The sequence below is a fragment of the Castanea sativa genome, chromosome 3, assembly GCF_040712315.1.
Source record: "Castanea sativa cultivar Marrone di Chiusa Pesio chromosome 3, ASM4071231v1".
NCBI classification, from domain to species: domain Eukaryota; kingdom Viridiplantae; phylum Streptophyta; class Magnoliopsida; order Fagales; family Fagaceae; genus Castanea; species Castanea sativa.
The window spans coordinates 46226980-46240963 of record NC_134015.1 but is presented as its reverse complement, the minus strand read 5'-3'; the positions used below and the strand labels follow the sequence as shown (position 1 = coordinate 46240963).

The 13984-nt window shown below is 31.2% G+C and overlaps 1 protein-coding gene across 1 annotated transcript in view; it reads left to right on the top strand.

The window, feature by feature from the left end:
• LOC142627502 (protein DETOXIFICATION 29-like) overlaps positions 1–5723 on the top strand; it is a 6666-nt gene extending 943 nt beyond the window's left edge. The window contains exons 2-8 of the mRNA XM_075801380.1: positions 1–86; positions 447–533; positions 3969–4025; positions 4126–4364; positions 4535–4653; positions 4911–4997; positions 5194–5723. The exon at positions 1–86 is cut by the window's left edge and continues 456 nt beyond it. Of these exons, the coding sequence (XP_075657495.1) occupies positions 1–86; positions 447–533; positions 3969–4025; positions 4126–4364; positions 4535–4653; positions 4911–4997; positions 5194–5271 (753 nt within the window). The 3' untranslated portion in view covers positions 5272–5723. The remainder of the gene's footprint in view (positions 87–446; positions 534–3968; positions 4026–4125; positions 4365–4534; positions 4654–4910; positions 4998–5193) is intronic.
• The last annotated feature ends 8261 nt before the right edge of the window (positions 5724–13984 follow it).

Genomic DNA, 13984 nt, shown 5'->3' with positions numbered 1-13984 from the left:
CGAGCTTGGTCTGGGTTCTCATTGAAGGCGTTTCATAATCTTTGGGGATTCGTTAAGTTATCTCTGGCCTCCGCAGTAATGCTCTGGTAAGAAACCCATATGCAATGTCACTGTTTTTTTTTTTTTTTTTTTTTACAAAATAGATAATCTGTGAAGTTTCCTGGATACTTGAACCCGGAGTATTAGTATTATTACTTTGCATATAATCTTATCTTTAAAAAATTATCCTATATGATTATATTACTTAGAAAGGAGTATTCAGCCAAAAGGAAAAAAGAAAAAAAAAATCCATGATGGGTGACACGCACCCAAATGAGATCTCCCCTTTTCAATTGGTTCACATGATTTTACTTCAATTTGTGGGATTCACATATCATTCAACATTGATCAATTTTGGATCTAATCCTTAAAATGATGAATATATCTCTAAATTAATCTCTGTGCAGCTTGGAAGTGTGGTACTTCATGGCGCTAATTCTCTTTGCTGGATATCTACAAAATGCGGAAGTTTCAGTAGATGCCTTGTCCATATGGTAACTCTCTCTCTCTCTCTCATTAATCATATAAAAGTTTTCAATGCATCGAATATATCATACTTTCCTTTATATAGAGATAGAATCCACGTGTGAATTCCACACATAAAATCTACATTTATATGAAAAATATCTAATATACCGGACATACAATTTTCACTTACCAAGCCATACAAGCCACACACTGTGCTGCCCATGGCCATGCAGCCTAAACTCCTTTTTGTAATGGTTTTAGGGCTCTTTTCATCTCCGATCTATCAATCCACATCTTGGAGGTATAGACTCGGGGACTACTGATCCCTTTTTTCCTTAATAAAATTCATCGTTTAGCCATAAATAAAGGAAAACGATACATACCACACCAACTACCACTGTACGGGATAAGTTGGTGTCCATATGGTACTAAATCTTATTGTTGATATTATTTGGTGGGATAAGTTGGTGCCCATATTTTTCTAAAAAAAAAAAAGTTGGTGCCCATGTGGTACTAAATCTTATAGTTGATATTATTTGGTGGGATAAGTTGGTGCCCATATGGTACTACGTTGATATTATTTGGTGGAAACATTATCCAATACTTTAAAGATATTATTTTTTTTAAATATTTTATTGAGAGAATAATACAATAATAAATATTATTAATAATATTATATATTTTTTATAAATATTGTATTAAATTTTTTTTATTATAATTTATTAATAATTACTTCATCACATCTATTTGATAGAGTCATATATGAGCGTCAAATTCTAATATGTTAACAGTCCAATCGCTTGTGACATATGCAATGACATAAAGTAGAATAAGACGACTCTTGTCTCACTTCATTCAATTTTTTTCTAAGACAGAACTCAGTCACTTCAAGTCGAGAAGACAAGAAAATACTGAAATAGTGTGATACTCTAAATTAATTATTTCAATACTATCTCCATTCGCATAAAGATGACTACCACATTTTATGCAGTTGGATCTATGTCCTAGAATTTGTGCTAATCATGCATGTCTTTTTTTCTTTTTTTTTTCCTTAATTTTCTTCCCCTCTAATAAGAATAGGAATAAGCAATGCTTTTACTTTCTAGTAGCCCTTGTGATTTGCGACCATATATAAAATCTATCTCTTCCCATTCTCCATAATATCTTCATCGTCAACATCACCAAACGGTCAAAATAGTAATAAATGGTCGTCAATAATCGATACTCAAAACCACAAACATTTAAGCCATTGGTTGTTGCAATAACGCGATGTGACATGACCACAAAATGTCAAAATCAGAGGAATTCTCTTCTTCTTTTTTATTTTGCATACATCCCCGTTACCCATATTTGTTTCCACCTAATTTGCTTGCAAGTGTTTAGTTCGTTCTTCATCATTATTTCTTATACTTTCATCACGTTTCTCATGCTGTCCTTATTTCTTTTGGTAAGAAATCATGCCGCCAGCAGCTCTGTTTTGTTTTTTTAGGGTACATTAGTAACTAGGAAGAACTCGTGCTAGCAACTTTCCTTTCCTTTTTCGTTTTTTTTTTTTTTTTTTTTTTGATTAAGTAATCATGTCAATTGTGGACAAGTTCTCATGCTAAGTTGCTAACTGCACTTCAACACAATGAGAACAAAAAGGACAATAAATCAGATCAAGATACATAGCACAAACAAAACAATAAGCTGTGAAAGTCTAATGAGCGGACCCATTTCCCTTTTTCTTGAAGAAAAAAATTACTATTCAGCAACAAAAAAAAAAAACGAATGAAAAACTTTCTTAACATTAATTTTTATTTTTATTTTTAAGAAGCACCTTCCTTTAATTTGGGAGTTGAAAACTCACTTATTTAAAAATTAAAATAAATAAATAATTCTTTCAAGTTGCAACCAATATTTGACAAACATAACATAAAGGGGAAAGTTAATGGAAAAAAAATTATATTCTTGTGAGAAATACAACCCATAATTTCAAATGTGCCTCTTCAAAGTCCACACTTTCATTATTGTGTCAAAAGCTTGAAAATTTTGAAACACTTGGACCATATGTTATGTAGTTTTGTTTGGTACAATAATTAAAGTAGGAGGTTTAAAGTAACACATTTAGAAGTATTATATTTAATTTTTTAAAAAGAATAAAATTATATATTTTCATTAGATTGGAGCAGGTAGTTGTGATTTTCGTCTTAATATATATCTATATATATATATATATATATATATATATATATATATCATTCTGGGTTTGTAATCATTCATGATATCCTTATTAGCATCTGTTAGTGACTCTTCAAGATTGGTTGCCCAACTATTAAAAAGATTTTGAATAGACCATATATAGAGGCTTGTTCCCATAATCCCATCAAATCACATCCCACAAATAACTTATCTAAGAGTTGGTGACATTTCAAATTATTTAATTTTCTATTTATAATGGCTACCATGGCAAACTTAATTTGTGATCTATTACAATTGAACAATATAAAAAATGGAATAAAACACTGTTACTCGGATTTCGAAAGATTGTTGAATAGTTGGTCAAAAATGATTTGCATGGAGTGTAGTTGAATAGATGGTAAAACTCACAAACGGTCTGGGTTCAAGTTGTGCCAGCAGAATATTTTTGTCAATTTTTAAGAACCGATCCAAGGATCGGTTCCCGTTAACTAAGTCGAACTGGACAGGCCGATCCGGGTTTAAAAACAATGATCACTGTTTGTGAAATTGCATTTTTTTAATAGCTAAATTGTGAAATTGCATCTCATTGTTCTTTCTTTTATACCTCTTCCATCAAAGTTGATAAGGTCATGTCCCATTTTATATATATAATTTTATTATAATTTAATCAATGATCAATAGATTTAAAATTTTACAATTTTTTTTATATCAAAACTTGATGAAAATTCTAAATTTAACACTTTTGTTTAGAAAATTTCTTTCTCATATGTAATCAACATCGCATGTACAAATATAAGTAAATATATAAATCTATTTTTTTATTTGGTGTAAGGAAGAAAAACTTCGCTTTTTATTTTATTAATATATATATATATTTTTTTAAAAATTGAGGTGTACTTTTCTGTTATGTTTTATGAGGTAATAAATAAATAAATATATATATATATATATATTATCAATTTGTTACAGAAATTTCAATCTTTAACTCTTGCTCTTGGCATTTTCAAATATGTGCATTCAATGAGTAGAATGTCAGAGATTGTTTGATTTTGTTTATTTAAACCAATTTTATTTATGTTTTCTTAATGAGATCTTGTTCTGATTGTTTGTATCAACTTTATTAGTCCTTACAATATCATTTGTATAAAGTGTAAGAAAAGATTAGTTACGTTTTCTTAATAGGATCTTTTTAAAAAGTCTAAGAAATTAATTCAATCATTGTGCTTTGATTATAATTTTTTTTAATTAACCATTTCCTGCTATGCCAATGTTTGTCGTAGCATGAACATATTGGGCTGGACAATTATGGAAGCTCTTGGAATGAATGCAGCTATAAGGTTAGTGACAGAGAAACACACCTCAACAAAGCTATATATATGTTTCTGTACTCGATCGCAAAATGTCTGAAAAATTAAAACCAAAATATATTTTTTGCAGTGTGAGAGTTTCAAATGAATTGGGAGCATCTCATCCAAGAACAGCTAAATTTTCATTAGTGGTGGCCGTGGTAACCTCATTCTTGATCGGTGTTATCATCTCAATCATTCTAATCCTGTCACGAAACGTGTACCCATCTTTGTTTTCGAGTGATGCAAGTGTTCAAACTCTCGTCAAAGAGCTTACGCCAGTACTGGCTCTTTGCATCATCGTTAACAATGTTCAACCTGTTTTCTCTGGTTAGAAACTTAGAATTTTCTAGTTAAAAAATTATGATCTTTTGTTTTATAACACATTGGCGTCTTAAGTCTTTATATCATATTATCATCATCTTTTAAATAAAAATTCAGATTCTTGAGGGATATGGAAATAGATTTTAATTAATTGGGTGAATAATTTTTTTTCACAGGGGTGGCCATTGGGGCAGGATGGCAAGGTATTGTTGCTTATGTGAACATCGCATGTTACTACGTTTTTGGGATCCCTTTGGGTCTCATTCTGGGTTACAAGCTTGATTGGGGTGTCACGGTAAGTCTTGCTCTCCTGTTTTTTGTTTATTTCATCTCGATTACCAAGTGAAAATGGTGGGAAGTAGCAAGCAAGCATACTAGGAATGTTTAATAATTATGAGAGAAAATTATGAAAATAAAAAACAATCACAAACTTGTAATACCCAAAGAGGACCTCATTGCTTCAGATAAGCCATGTATCACCAAGTAAATGAATTTCGTACACTTTCTTTTTTATGTGAAACATGAACTCCATTGTCATTCTCAATCTTGCAGGGGATTTGGTACGGCATGATGATTGGAACGATCGTACAGACTGGTGTCCTCTTCATTATAGTTTATAGGACCAACTGGAACAAAGAGGTAAACCTTTTTTTCACATAGCATACACTAGCAAAACCATCCTCAATGAAATTCATTTTACCAAAAATAAAAATGAAAGAAAGAAAACAATCATCTTCAATCTTAAATATATAGTTGCATAACACAAACAGTGTTCAACGATTAGATTAGCCCATGTTAAGAATGGAAGGATTGACTAAATTGGTGTGAAATGCAGGCATCAATTGCTGAAGACAGAATAAGAAAATGGGGAGGGCCGAAAGAGAGTGATGTAGAGAAAACAAACCAGAGCTGAGAGTTCAAGGAAACATGCCTGAGGTTTTTTTTTTTCTGCAGAAGAATAAGATTATCATTGTTCAGCTAATGAGTGTTTGACATCAGCATTTTGAAGCTAGTTAGCTTAATTTTATTAAACTTTTTTGGTCTGGGACAAAGAGAGCTCATGATTTCACTTCCTTACTAGGAGCAAATAATATTTCTTCATATTGCCTGAAAATCTAGATCAATTTCAACTCAGTAGATCCGCTAATTTTTAGCGGAGCTAAGCTAAAAGGAGTTGGCTTTTTGGTTAGCCTATGCCTTTTTCCAACTGCTAGTGTTTGGTTAATTTGGGCTAAATATCATCCTTCCTCTTTCTGGCAAACACAATAAAAGCTGTTAGAAATACTGAATTCAATAGTATTGTATTTTTCACTGAAATAATATACATGAATGCCTTTATATAGAAGGCATATGAGTGCAGTACAAGTAAGAGTGTAATACAATGTGTGCTATATAAGTAAGTAATCTAGTTGGGCCAAGCCCACAATACTATACACACGTTAACAAAGGCAACATAAATTTATAACCAATTGCTAAATTACAAAACTAGAGTATACTCATGCAAATATTCTTCAAATTATATTTCCGAATTTAGCACTAGTCCAATTAGACTATAAACCAAGATGTAGAACAATGACGCATTATTACTCATTCAACAAAATATATATCCACAAAAACCAAACCACCCACTCATCACCCAAGAGTAATTCTAGTGCTACATAAAAAGTCATAACTTTTGTCACAATTGGTGTCACAACTATCTTACATAACAAACTATGACTAACGGCATCAACATGTAACTTTCACATGGTCTCACTAGCTTTCCTCTACCACTTACAGTTTAACACATAGACAATTATAATAAAAGTTATGGATTATTATGTGGTTTTAGAGTTTTTGATCACCTTGCAGTAACCAAAACAGTATGATCATCAAGTACTTAAGTGACATTTTGCTATCTAAGGCAACAATCGACATTGCACAACACACAAAACTCAAATCCTATTGGCCATTGCTATGGAGACAATGAGATCAACAAAATACAAGGGAAAAGAAGAGAGAGAGAAAGAGAGAGATCAACAAAATGCAAGAGCATTAGAGATAGATTAGACATCCTCCTAATCCAGGCAAATTACACCATACAACTCAAGAAAGGCCAACTGTCACGACCTAAATCTATGGAACATGAATTTAGATGCAGGACTAGCCTGCTGAACTTATATAACTCAATAAACACAATTGATCCAGAATAAATTAAAACTCCAAAGAAACATGACTCTTAAAAACCTCTTACAAAAATCTAAACTCCACAAATTGAAAATAATCTCCACTGTATAAAACATGAATTACAAAATAAAGGCAACTGAAATTCTATAAGTCTTCAAGTAATACTGAAGTCACCTACAACTTCCACACTCTACCTTGCACCTTACAAAGTGATCCAAATGTTCTATATTCCCAACTACACTTTAATATGAAAATAGTAATTGCTAGAGTGAGCTACACATCTAGTAAGTAATTATACTAAATACACAACAGAATAGAGTCAAGCGAAACATGAGTTTGATTTCACAATTTCACTCAAAATATCAAATATAGTTTTCCAAACATATAAAGAACCACTTAATACATGTATAATCAAATCTTAAAGTCATTCGAAAATACATACAGATTAGAGCACAGTGTCACATATACACATCACATATCCTCACATAAAATCCTGTGAGCGGATACCAACATCTAACCTCTGCTGGTGAGGGATAGGAATGGCAATGGGTTGGGTTCGGGCCGGGTTTCTTCACACCCGAATCCGACCCGCGGGCCTGGACCTGGCCCGTTTATTAAACTAATTTTTTTCCCGGAGCCCAAACCCACCTTGCTGGGCCTTGTGGGCCCTGCAGGACCGTTTAAGCCAATCAGATTTAGGCCAATCCGTGGCCCAAATCGTGGCCCAACCAAAAAAAAAAAAAAGAATTGAAGCCTAAACAGAGCCCTAACGAAAATCTAATCACAGTTTAATAACTAAAACTATTCAAAAACCTCAAAATCAAACTAAAAACCAAAAAAAATGAGAATTGAATCAAAGCAACGAATAATTAAAATTCTAACGATTCGTCCTTTTTCTCACACTTTCTCGGTAACCAAACAGAACCAAAAAATCACGATTCACAAACCCAAAATCACAAGCACAGAAATCCCAAAATCACAAACACAGAAATCATTGAATATATGTTTAAATATAAATAATTACAACAGATATTATTCAACGACAAGTTGTTTGGGGTTTTGGTGGCTTTGAATTCGTTGAGGAACAGTGGGGGTTTCAGTCAGAGGGTGAAGGAAATGTTGAGTACGAAATGTCGATTGGATGATGCTACACCTGCATCACCTATGTACAGGTTTTCTGGGCTTGGTTGGGGCTGTCAGAGTGAGAAGAGAGGAGAATGAGTGAGCTCGGTTGTGGCTGTGGTGGTAAGAGGAGAGGAGAGTGAGTGAGTGAGAGTCGGAGAGAAGAGTGGGAGAGAAAGGGGCTAAGGGCGTGATGAGGCACTAAGGCGTGAGGGGCTGAGCGCATTGAGGCGTGAGCGGCTGAGGACTAATGGGAATGAGAGGCGGCTGGGCTGGGTAGTGACTTAGGGAGTTAGGGTTTACAAATTATAATGATATATATATATATATATATATATATAAGGGGGGGTTTAGTAATCTCACATAACCGGGTTTTATTCCAGCCGAGTTTCGGGTCGGGTTTTAGATTTTTTTTATAAAACCCAAACCCGCTTGGGGTTTTTTTTTTTAAAAAACCCATACCCGACCCTATTCTTTATCGGACAGGGTAAAATCCGGCCCATTAGGGTTGGGCCAGGCCGAATATCCGCGGGTCAGATTTAAATTGTCATCCCTAGTGAGCAATCAACACATATTCTCACATACAATCCTATGAGCGAATTTACACATATATCTGATCAATTCTATTAAAATTAAAAAAAAAACACTTATTTTGAGTCACATAATACAAAAAACAAAGTTTATACAACATAGAATAATTTTTATAATATTAACAATTATTCCAACAATAAAGGCATATCGAATATCTCAATATTAAATTGATACATAAATCAAAGGATGCTTGACTCCCTTAAATAACAAATAGGAATTGAGGAATTTATACAAATATAGTACAATTCTTGAGTAAATCTGAAATTTCAATTTGTTAAAAGAAACATTTTAAATACTATTTGGAGAATAGGAATATGGCTTTGAAATCACTTGGTTTTAACAACTTTAAAAAACAAGAACCTTTTTAGAAAACTTACTTTGAAACTCAATTATTTTTGGAAAATAGTTTAGTTTGAAAATCATCTTTTAGATGAAATTTGGACATTTAAAACGTTATTTAAAATTCGAAGTATCTCTTTAAAACATTATTTTATAGTGAAAATTTCTCTTTCAATTATGCAAAAATACTTTTAAGAAACTTTAGAAAATATAAGTTTGAAATACAAAACTTTGAAAAACTTTTAACTTTTAAGAACCTATTGGACAAAACTTGAGCATATTATACATAATTACTTACAGCACTTGAATCACTCTGAAAGTCCAGCTGAAACACCCCTCTAAATAGTCTAAAAATAATCTTAAATAAGACCTATAATCAATCATGGAAATATACTTAATATCTTCTACAAAATATAAAGCTTATAGAACTACAGAAATGGACTCACTAGGATTATACTTTGCCGAACTAATAACACTTTCAGCACTAAATTAACATTTTTCTAACCAATGGTATTCTAATCAATAATACATCCCTGCATTAATCGAAACTCATTTTACCAAGAGGAAATTCAGTAGGCAACACTTTAGGATTTAATATATAATCCCCAATGCAAATGGTGGGCCAAAACCAATATGATCTTGTTCATGAATTTAACATTCATTGACCCTACGGATTTAATATGAGAATTTTGGTATGAAAATCTCAAATCTGTCCTTATCCTTTTTAAAAAATTTGTAGATGTGTTGAACCCTTAAATGGTTCATTGTGTATGGAAATATTCAACACGTAGGCATAGACTATTAAAGTTATCAATACATCTATTAGAGAACTTGGACTTTAACAAAAAGTGAGAGCTAACTAGTGGCACCTGGGTAGGGTCGGGTGCAAATTGTCCAACAATCTAGAATTGACATTATGGTAGACCATCAACCTTAAAGCCCTCATAGTCCTATGAACATGATGCAGCCTTATTCATGGTTTTAATACTTTCGGCTTTTGTTCTAGACTCCGAATAGTGGCAACCTAGGATTTAAGAATAATTGAAATAGTGTAAAATCGTAATTTAAAAATTTACCAATTCAACAATCTACACATCACTAAAGTTTTCCATGATAAAATTGTAACTCCTTAATTCTTTGTTTCTAACGGTGAGAAATTATATCTTGAACAATCTGATTGCCTTTTCAATTGTATGTGCTCTAAACTCTAAGGAAAAACACATCTTAACCTCTTTGATAAAACCCTTCCTATGAAAACCCTTCTTATGAAAACCCTGATTATCTCTTCCTTTACCCTGTAGTTCATATTAGAGATGTGAGGTTAGTGAGGTAGTGGACTGCAATTATTAATAAAAAGCATACTTATGACCCATCAATTATATTTAAAAGAAAATTTAATAATAACTTCAAACAAAAGTGTGTGTGTGTGTGTGTGTGTGTGTGTGTGGGGGGGGGGGGGGGGGTAATTACACCAACACAAAAAAAATGGTTACATATAGCACATGGTCAAACCTAACTAGCAGTACTGTATCTTCAACAAGATCTATGAAGAAAAAGGCAAGGAAACAAAATGATGCCTAGCTTAGCAGAGTTGGTGAAGAAGAGGTACAAGAGTTTGTGAATAAAGTATATATTTAAAAAAAAAAAAAGAAAAAAAAAAAACAGTACTTAAATAGAGTAGTAAAAAAAAAGAGCTCAACGCAAATGGGAGTGAAAAACAAGCTGCATTAAGTAGAAAAGTGAGCTTTTTCTACCAAATTTGACTAAAATTTTTCTTAGGGCAACGTGAATGATCTAATGACCATGTTGAGGATAGCATCCCATCACGTGTTAACAACTTGTTTGGACACCTCCACCCAAGCAACATAAAAATACCAATGCTCTATTGCCTATTCCAACATCACACACACAATAACTTCAGGAGTCCATAATCTAAAAGTACAGAAGGAATACCAAACCAAATCTAAAAGTACAGAATGATATCAATCCAATCATGCCTCATCCCACTGACATGATTCTTAATATCACCAAGAACGCATGAATAATGGTGGAACTATGGAAGAAGCCACAAGTCCAACTTTTTTTTTTGACACAAGTCCAGCTTTGAATAGTTGGAATAATTACTTTTATACAGTCACATGGCCACTGTTTACCAAATGCTAGTCATAAAATATATTATGTAGTGGTGGTAGTATCAAGAGGTGCACTTAAGCGTAAATACCTTTCAGAGCCTAAGTGTTGAAGTGAAATGCACTTTTTTTTTTTTAAATAACTTAAAATTATTATTAATAAGAGATACAACAATCAAATTATTATGTAAATTGAAATACAAAATTTTATATAATTCATATAACATTTAGAGAAACCCTACACATACAATTTTAACAAAAAAAAAAAAAAAATACAAGTCAAGTCAATTTATTTTTTTGGATAAGCTAGATATGAATAATATCCTTTCTTAAATCTCCAATATCCATAATGCTCTATGACTAATTAGTAATATTAGTTAATAAATTAATCACATAATGACTATAAGACTACAAGAATTAGTTTGTTATGTTCAATATCAACCACTGAAGTAACTAAACAATTAGCACAAATATATTATATCATACTTTTTTTTTCATGAATGAGCTAAGAATATGAGGATATAGCAATATTGTAATTGATACTAGTTTTAATTTATGTTAAAAAAAGTCTTAACATTTGGTAATCACTAGTATGCAACCTCATGCATATGTACGGGTACATTTGAAACCAATCAGAATTACATACATACATACATACATACATACATATATATATATATATATAATTTTAAATTCAAATCTAATTTTGAGTCACATGCCTCATCTAATTTTTGCAAAAATTGAGGAGTTTAGATCCAATTAGATTCAAAATCATATATATATATATGTGTGTGTGTGTGTGTGTGTGTGTGTGATTTTGAATCTAATTGGATCTAGACTCTTTAGTTTTTGCACCCAATAATTCATTTGCCACAAATATTAAAAAAATTAGATGTGACACATGGCACAAAATTGAACTTTAATTAAAATTCAATTTAGAATCTAATTAAATTTAGACTTTTTGATTTTTGCACCTAATAATTCACTTAACACACAAATTTAAAAAATATATGAGACATGGCGCAAAATTAGACATAATTTAGAATCTAATTGGATATAGACTCTTTGGTTTTTACACTCAATAATTCACTTGTCACAAAAATTAAAAAATTAGATGAGACACATGACACAAAATTGAACTTTAATTAAAATTCAATTTAGAATTTAATTGAATTTAGGCCCTTTAATTTTTGCATCTAATAATTCACTTAATATGCAAATTTAAATATTAGATGAGACACGTGGTGCAAAATTAGACTTCAATTTAGAATTTAATTAGATTTTCTCTCAATTTTGGCTAATAATAATAATAATAATAATAATAATAATAATAATAATAATAATAATAATAATAATAATAATAATAGGTGAAGCTAAGAGAACCTCAAATTAGAATTTCAAATTAGAGTTTCAATTTTGTGCCATGTGTCCTAAATTATTTATTCTTAAAGAGTTTAATTTCTTAATTTTAGAATCAAATATGGGACGGTACCATATCATAAATATTCATCCAAGTGAGTTATTAAATACAAAAACCAAAGAGTTTGGAATAAATGAATTGTAAAAAAAAAAAGTGTTTCACAATAATTAAAAAAAACATGGAAAATTTACATTTTATACCTAATAATATTCTTACAAATTTTTTTAAAGAGTTAACAAAATATAAAAATGACTATCAATGGTATTTAAATTTTATATATATAGGAATTATATTATGCATCTTATTGTATATCTACAAATGTATCCATGCATATGCATGGGGTTACAAGCTAGTATATATATGTGTGTGTGTGTGTGTGTGTGTTAAGTTTTAGACTCCTTAACACAATATGTTTAACCTAATATTAAGCTAAGTTGATTAACAAGTTTGTTAATTAAAATTAGGTTAAACAAATATGTGTAAAACAAAAATGATGCGGAAAGTAAGGAACACAAAGATCTAATAGCTTAGGAAAACCAAACCGATAAAAAATATGGGGAGGATTTAACCTAGCTATCCTTAAGGTAAAATAGATCCACTATGAAAGAATTGAAATTTGTATAATAGAGCTTAGACCACTAACATCTTATTGTTACATCAAGTAGAAAACTTATTACTACAACCACGTGGCAGCTCTGAGTCCATAGACTATTTCTTTCTTTGATCCACCACAACCACAAGTTCTCCTACTTGTGACTTTGAGACTCCACTTAAAAGTTTCAGATCTTCTTTAAGTTATTTATGTAGCAACTGAAGTGATCACCAAGTTCTTAAAATGAATCTTAATCTTAATAACCCTAAGTGTGTATAAAGATAAACACCTATAGATCTCACAAGAGATTCAACACAGCACATCAAAGACTTCTAAAACATAGCTAGGGTTTTTATTTTTATATGTGAAGTAAAACATAAAACCCTACACTTCAACCGCACTTGGGCTAAATTGGAAATTCTGCATAAAATTAATTCTGCAGAAAATTCGAGCCTTGTAGAATTTGTCCAATAATTTTTGCAATCACTCAATTCCAATTTTACAATTAAACATACTTTGAGTAAACCTAAACCTAGACCCTATGTTTTGATCATGATTTGCCAACATATTACATATTAAAGTTATAATACATTAGTCTCTAAGGTCTTAGAACCTAACAATGTGAAATAGTGACTATGAAAACTTTATTATGTCATAGCTCACAAGTATAATTGATAGTGGATGATTGGTTTAACAAAAAAAACTTCAATCAAACTTAATTCAAAGTGTAAAGCATTGAGTGCATTGCAAACCATGGTTTTAAAACTCAGACTGTTTAATGAACCAAAAAATGAAGAGGTTCAAGGTCTTTGAAATCAGACTGAGGTTTAATTGAGGTCAAACAATGATGTGTCATTTAATATTTTTTAATATATTTGATACTTAAATTGGTTTGTATTTATTAATTTTTCATTCCTAACCAACAAGATGTGCGTGGCCTATTGGTTTGCATGCTAGACATGTTATTTTCACATGAACTGACCATTTTTTCTTCATCACTCATAGTTTACCAAATAGAATAATTGTAAGAAAAATTGCAGTCATAGACTTTTTTAAAAAGCAAACAATCTTACTATTTTTTTTTTTATATAAGTAAACAACCTTATACCAATTCCTTTTATGATAACTAAGCAAAAGCTATCTCACAATAAATTCATGTTTCAATAAATCTTATCCCTGTCAATAAAAACAAACTAAAAGGGTATGACTTAGTAGTATGAGTCCTAATATCATTTCACATATTATTTGACGGTAGTTGAATGATTCA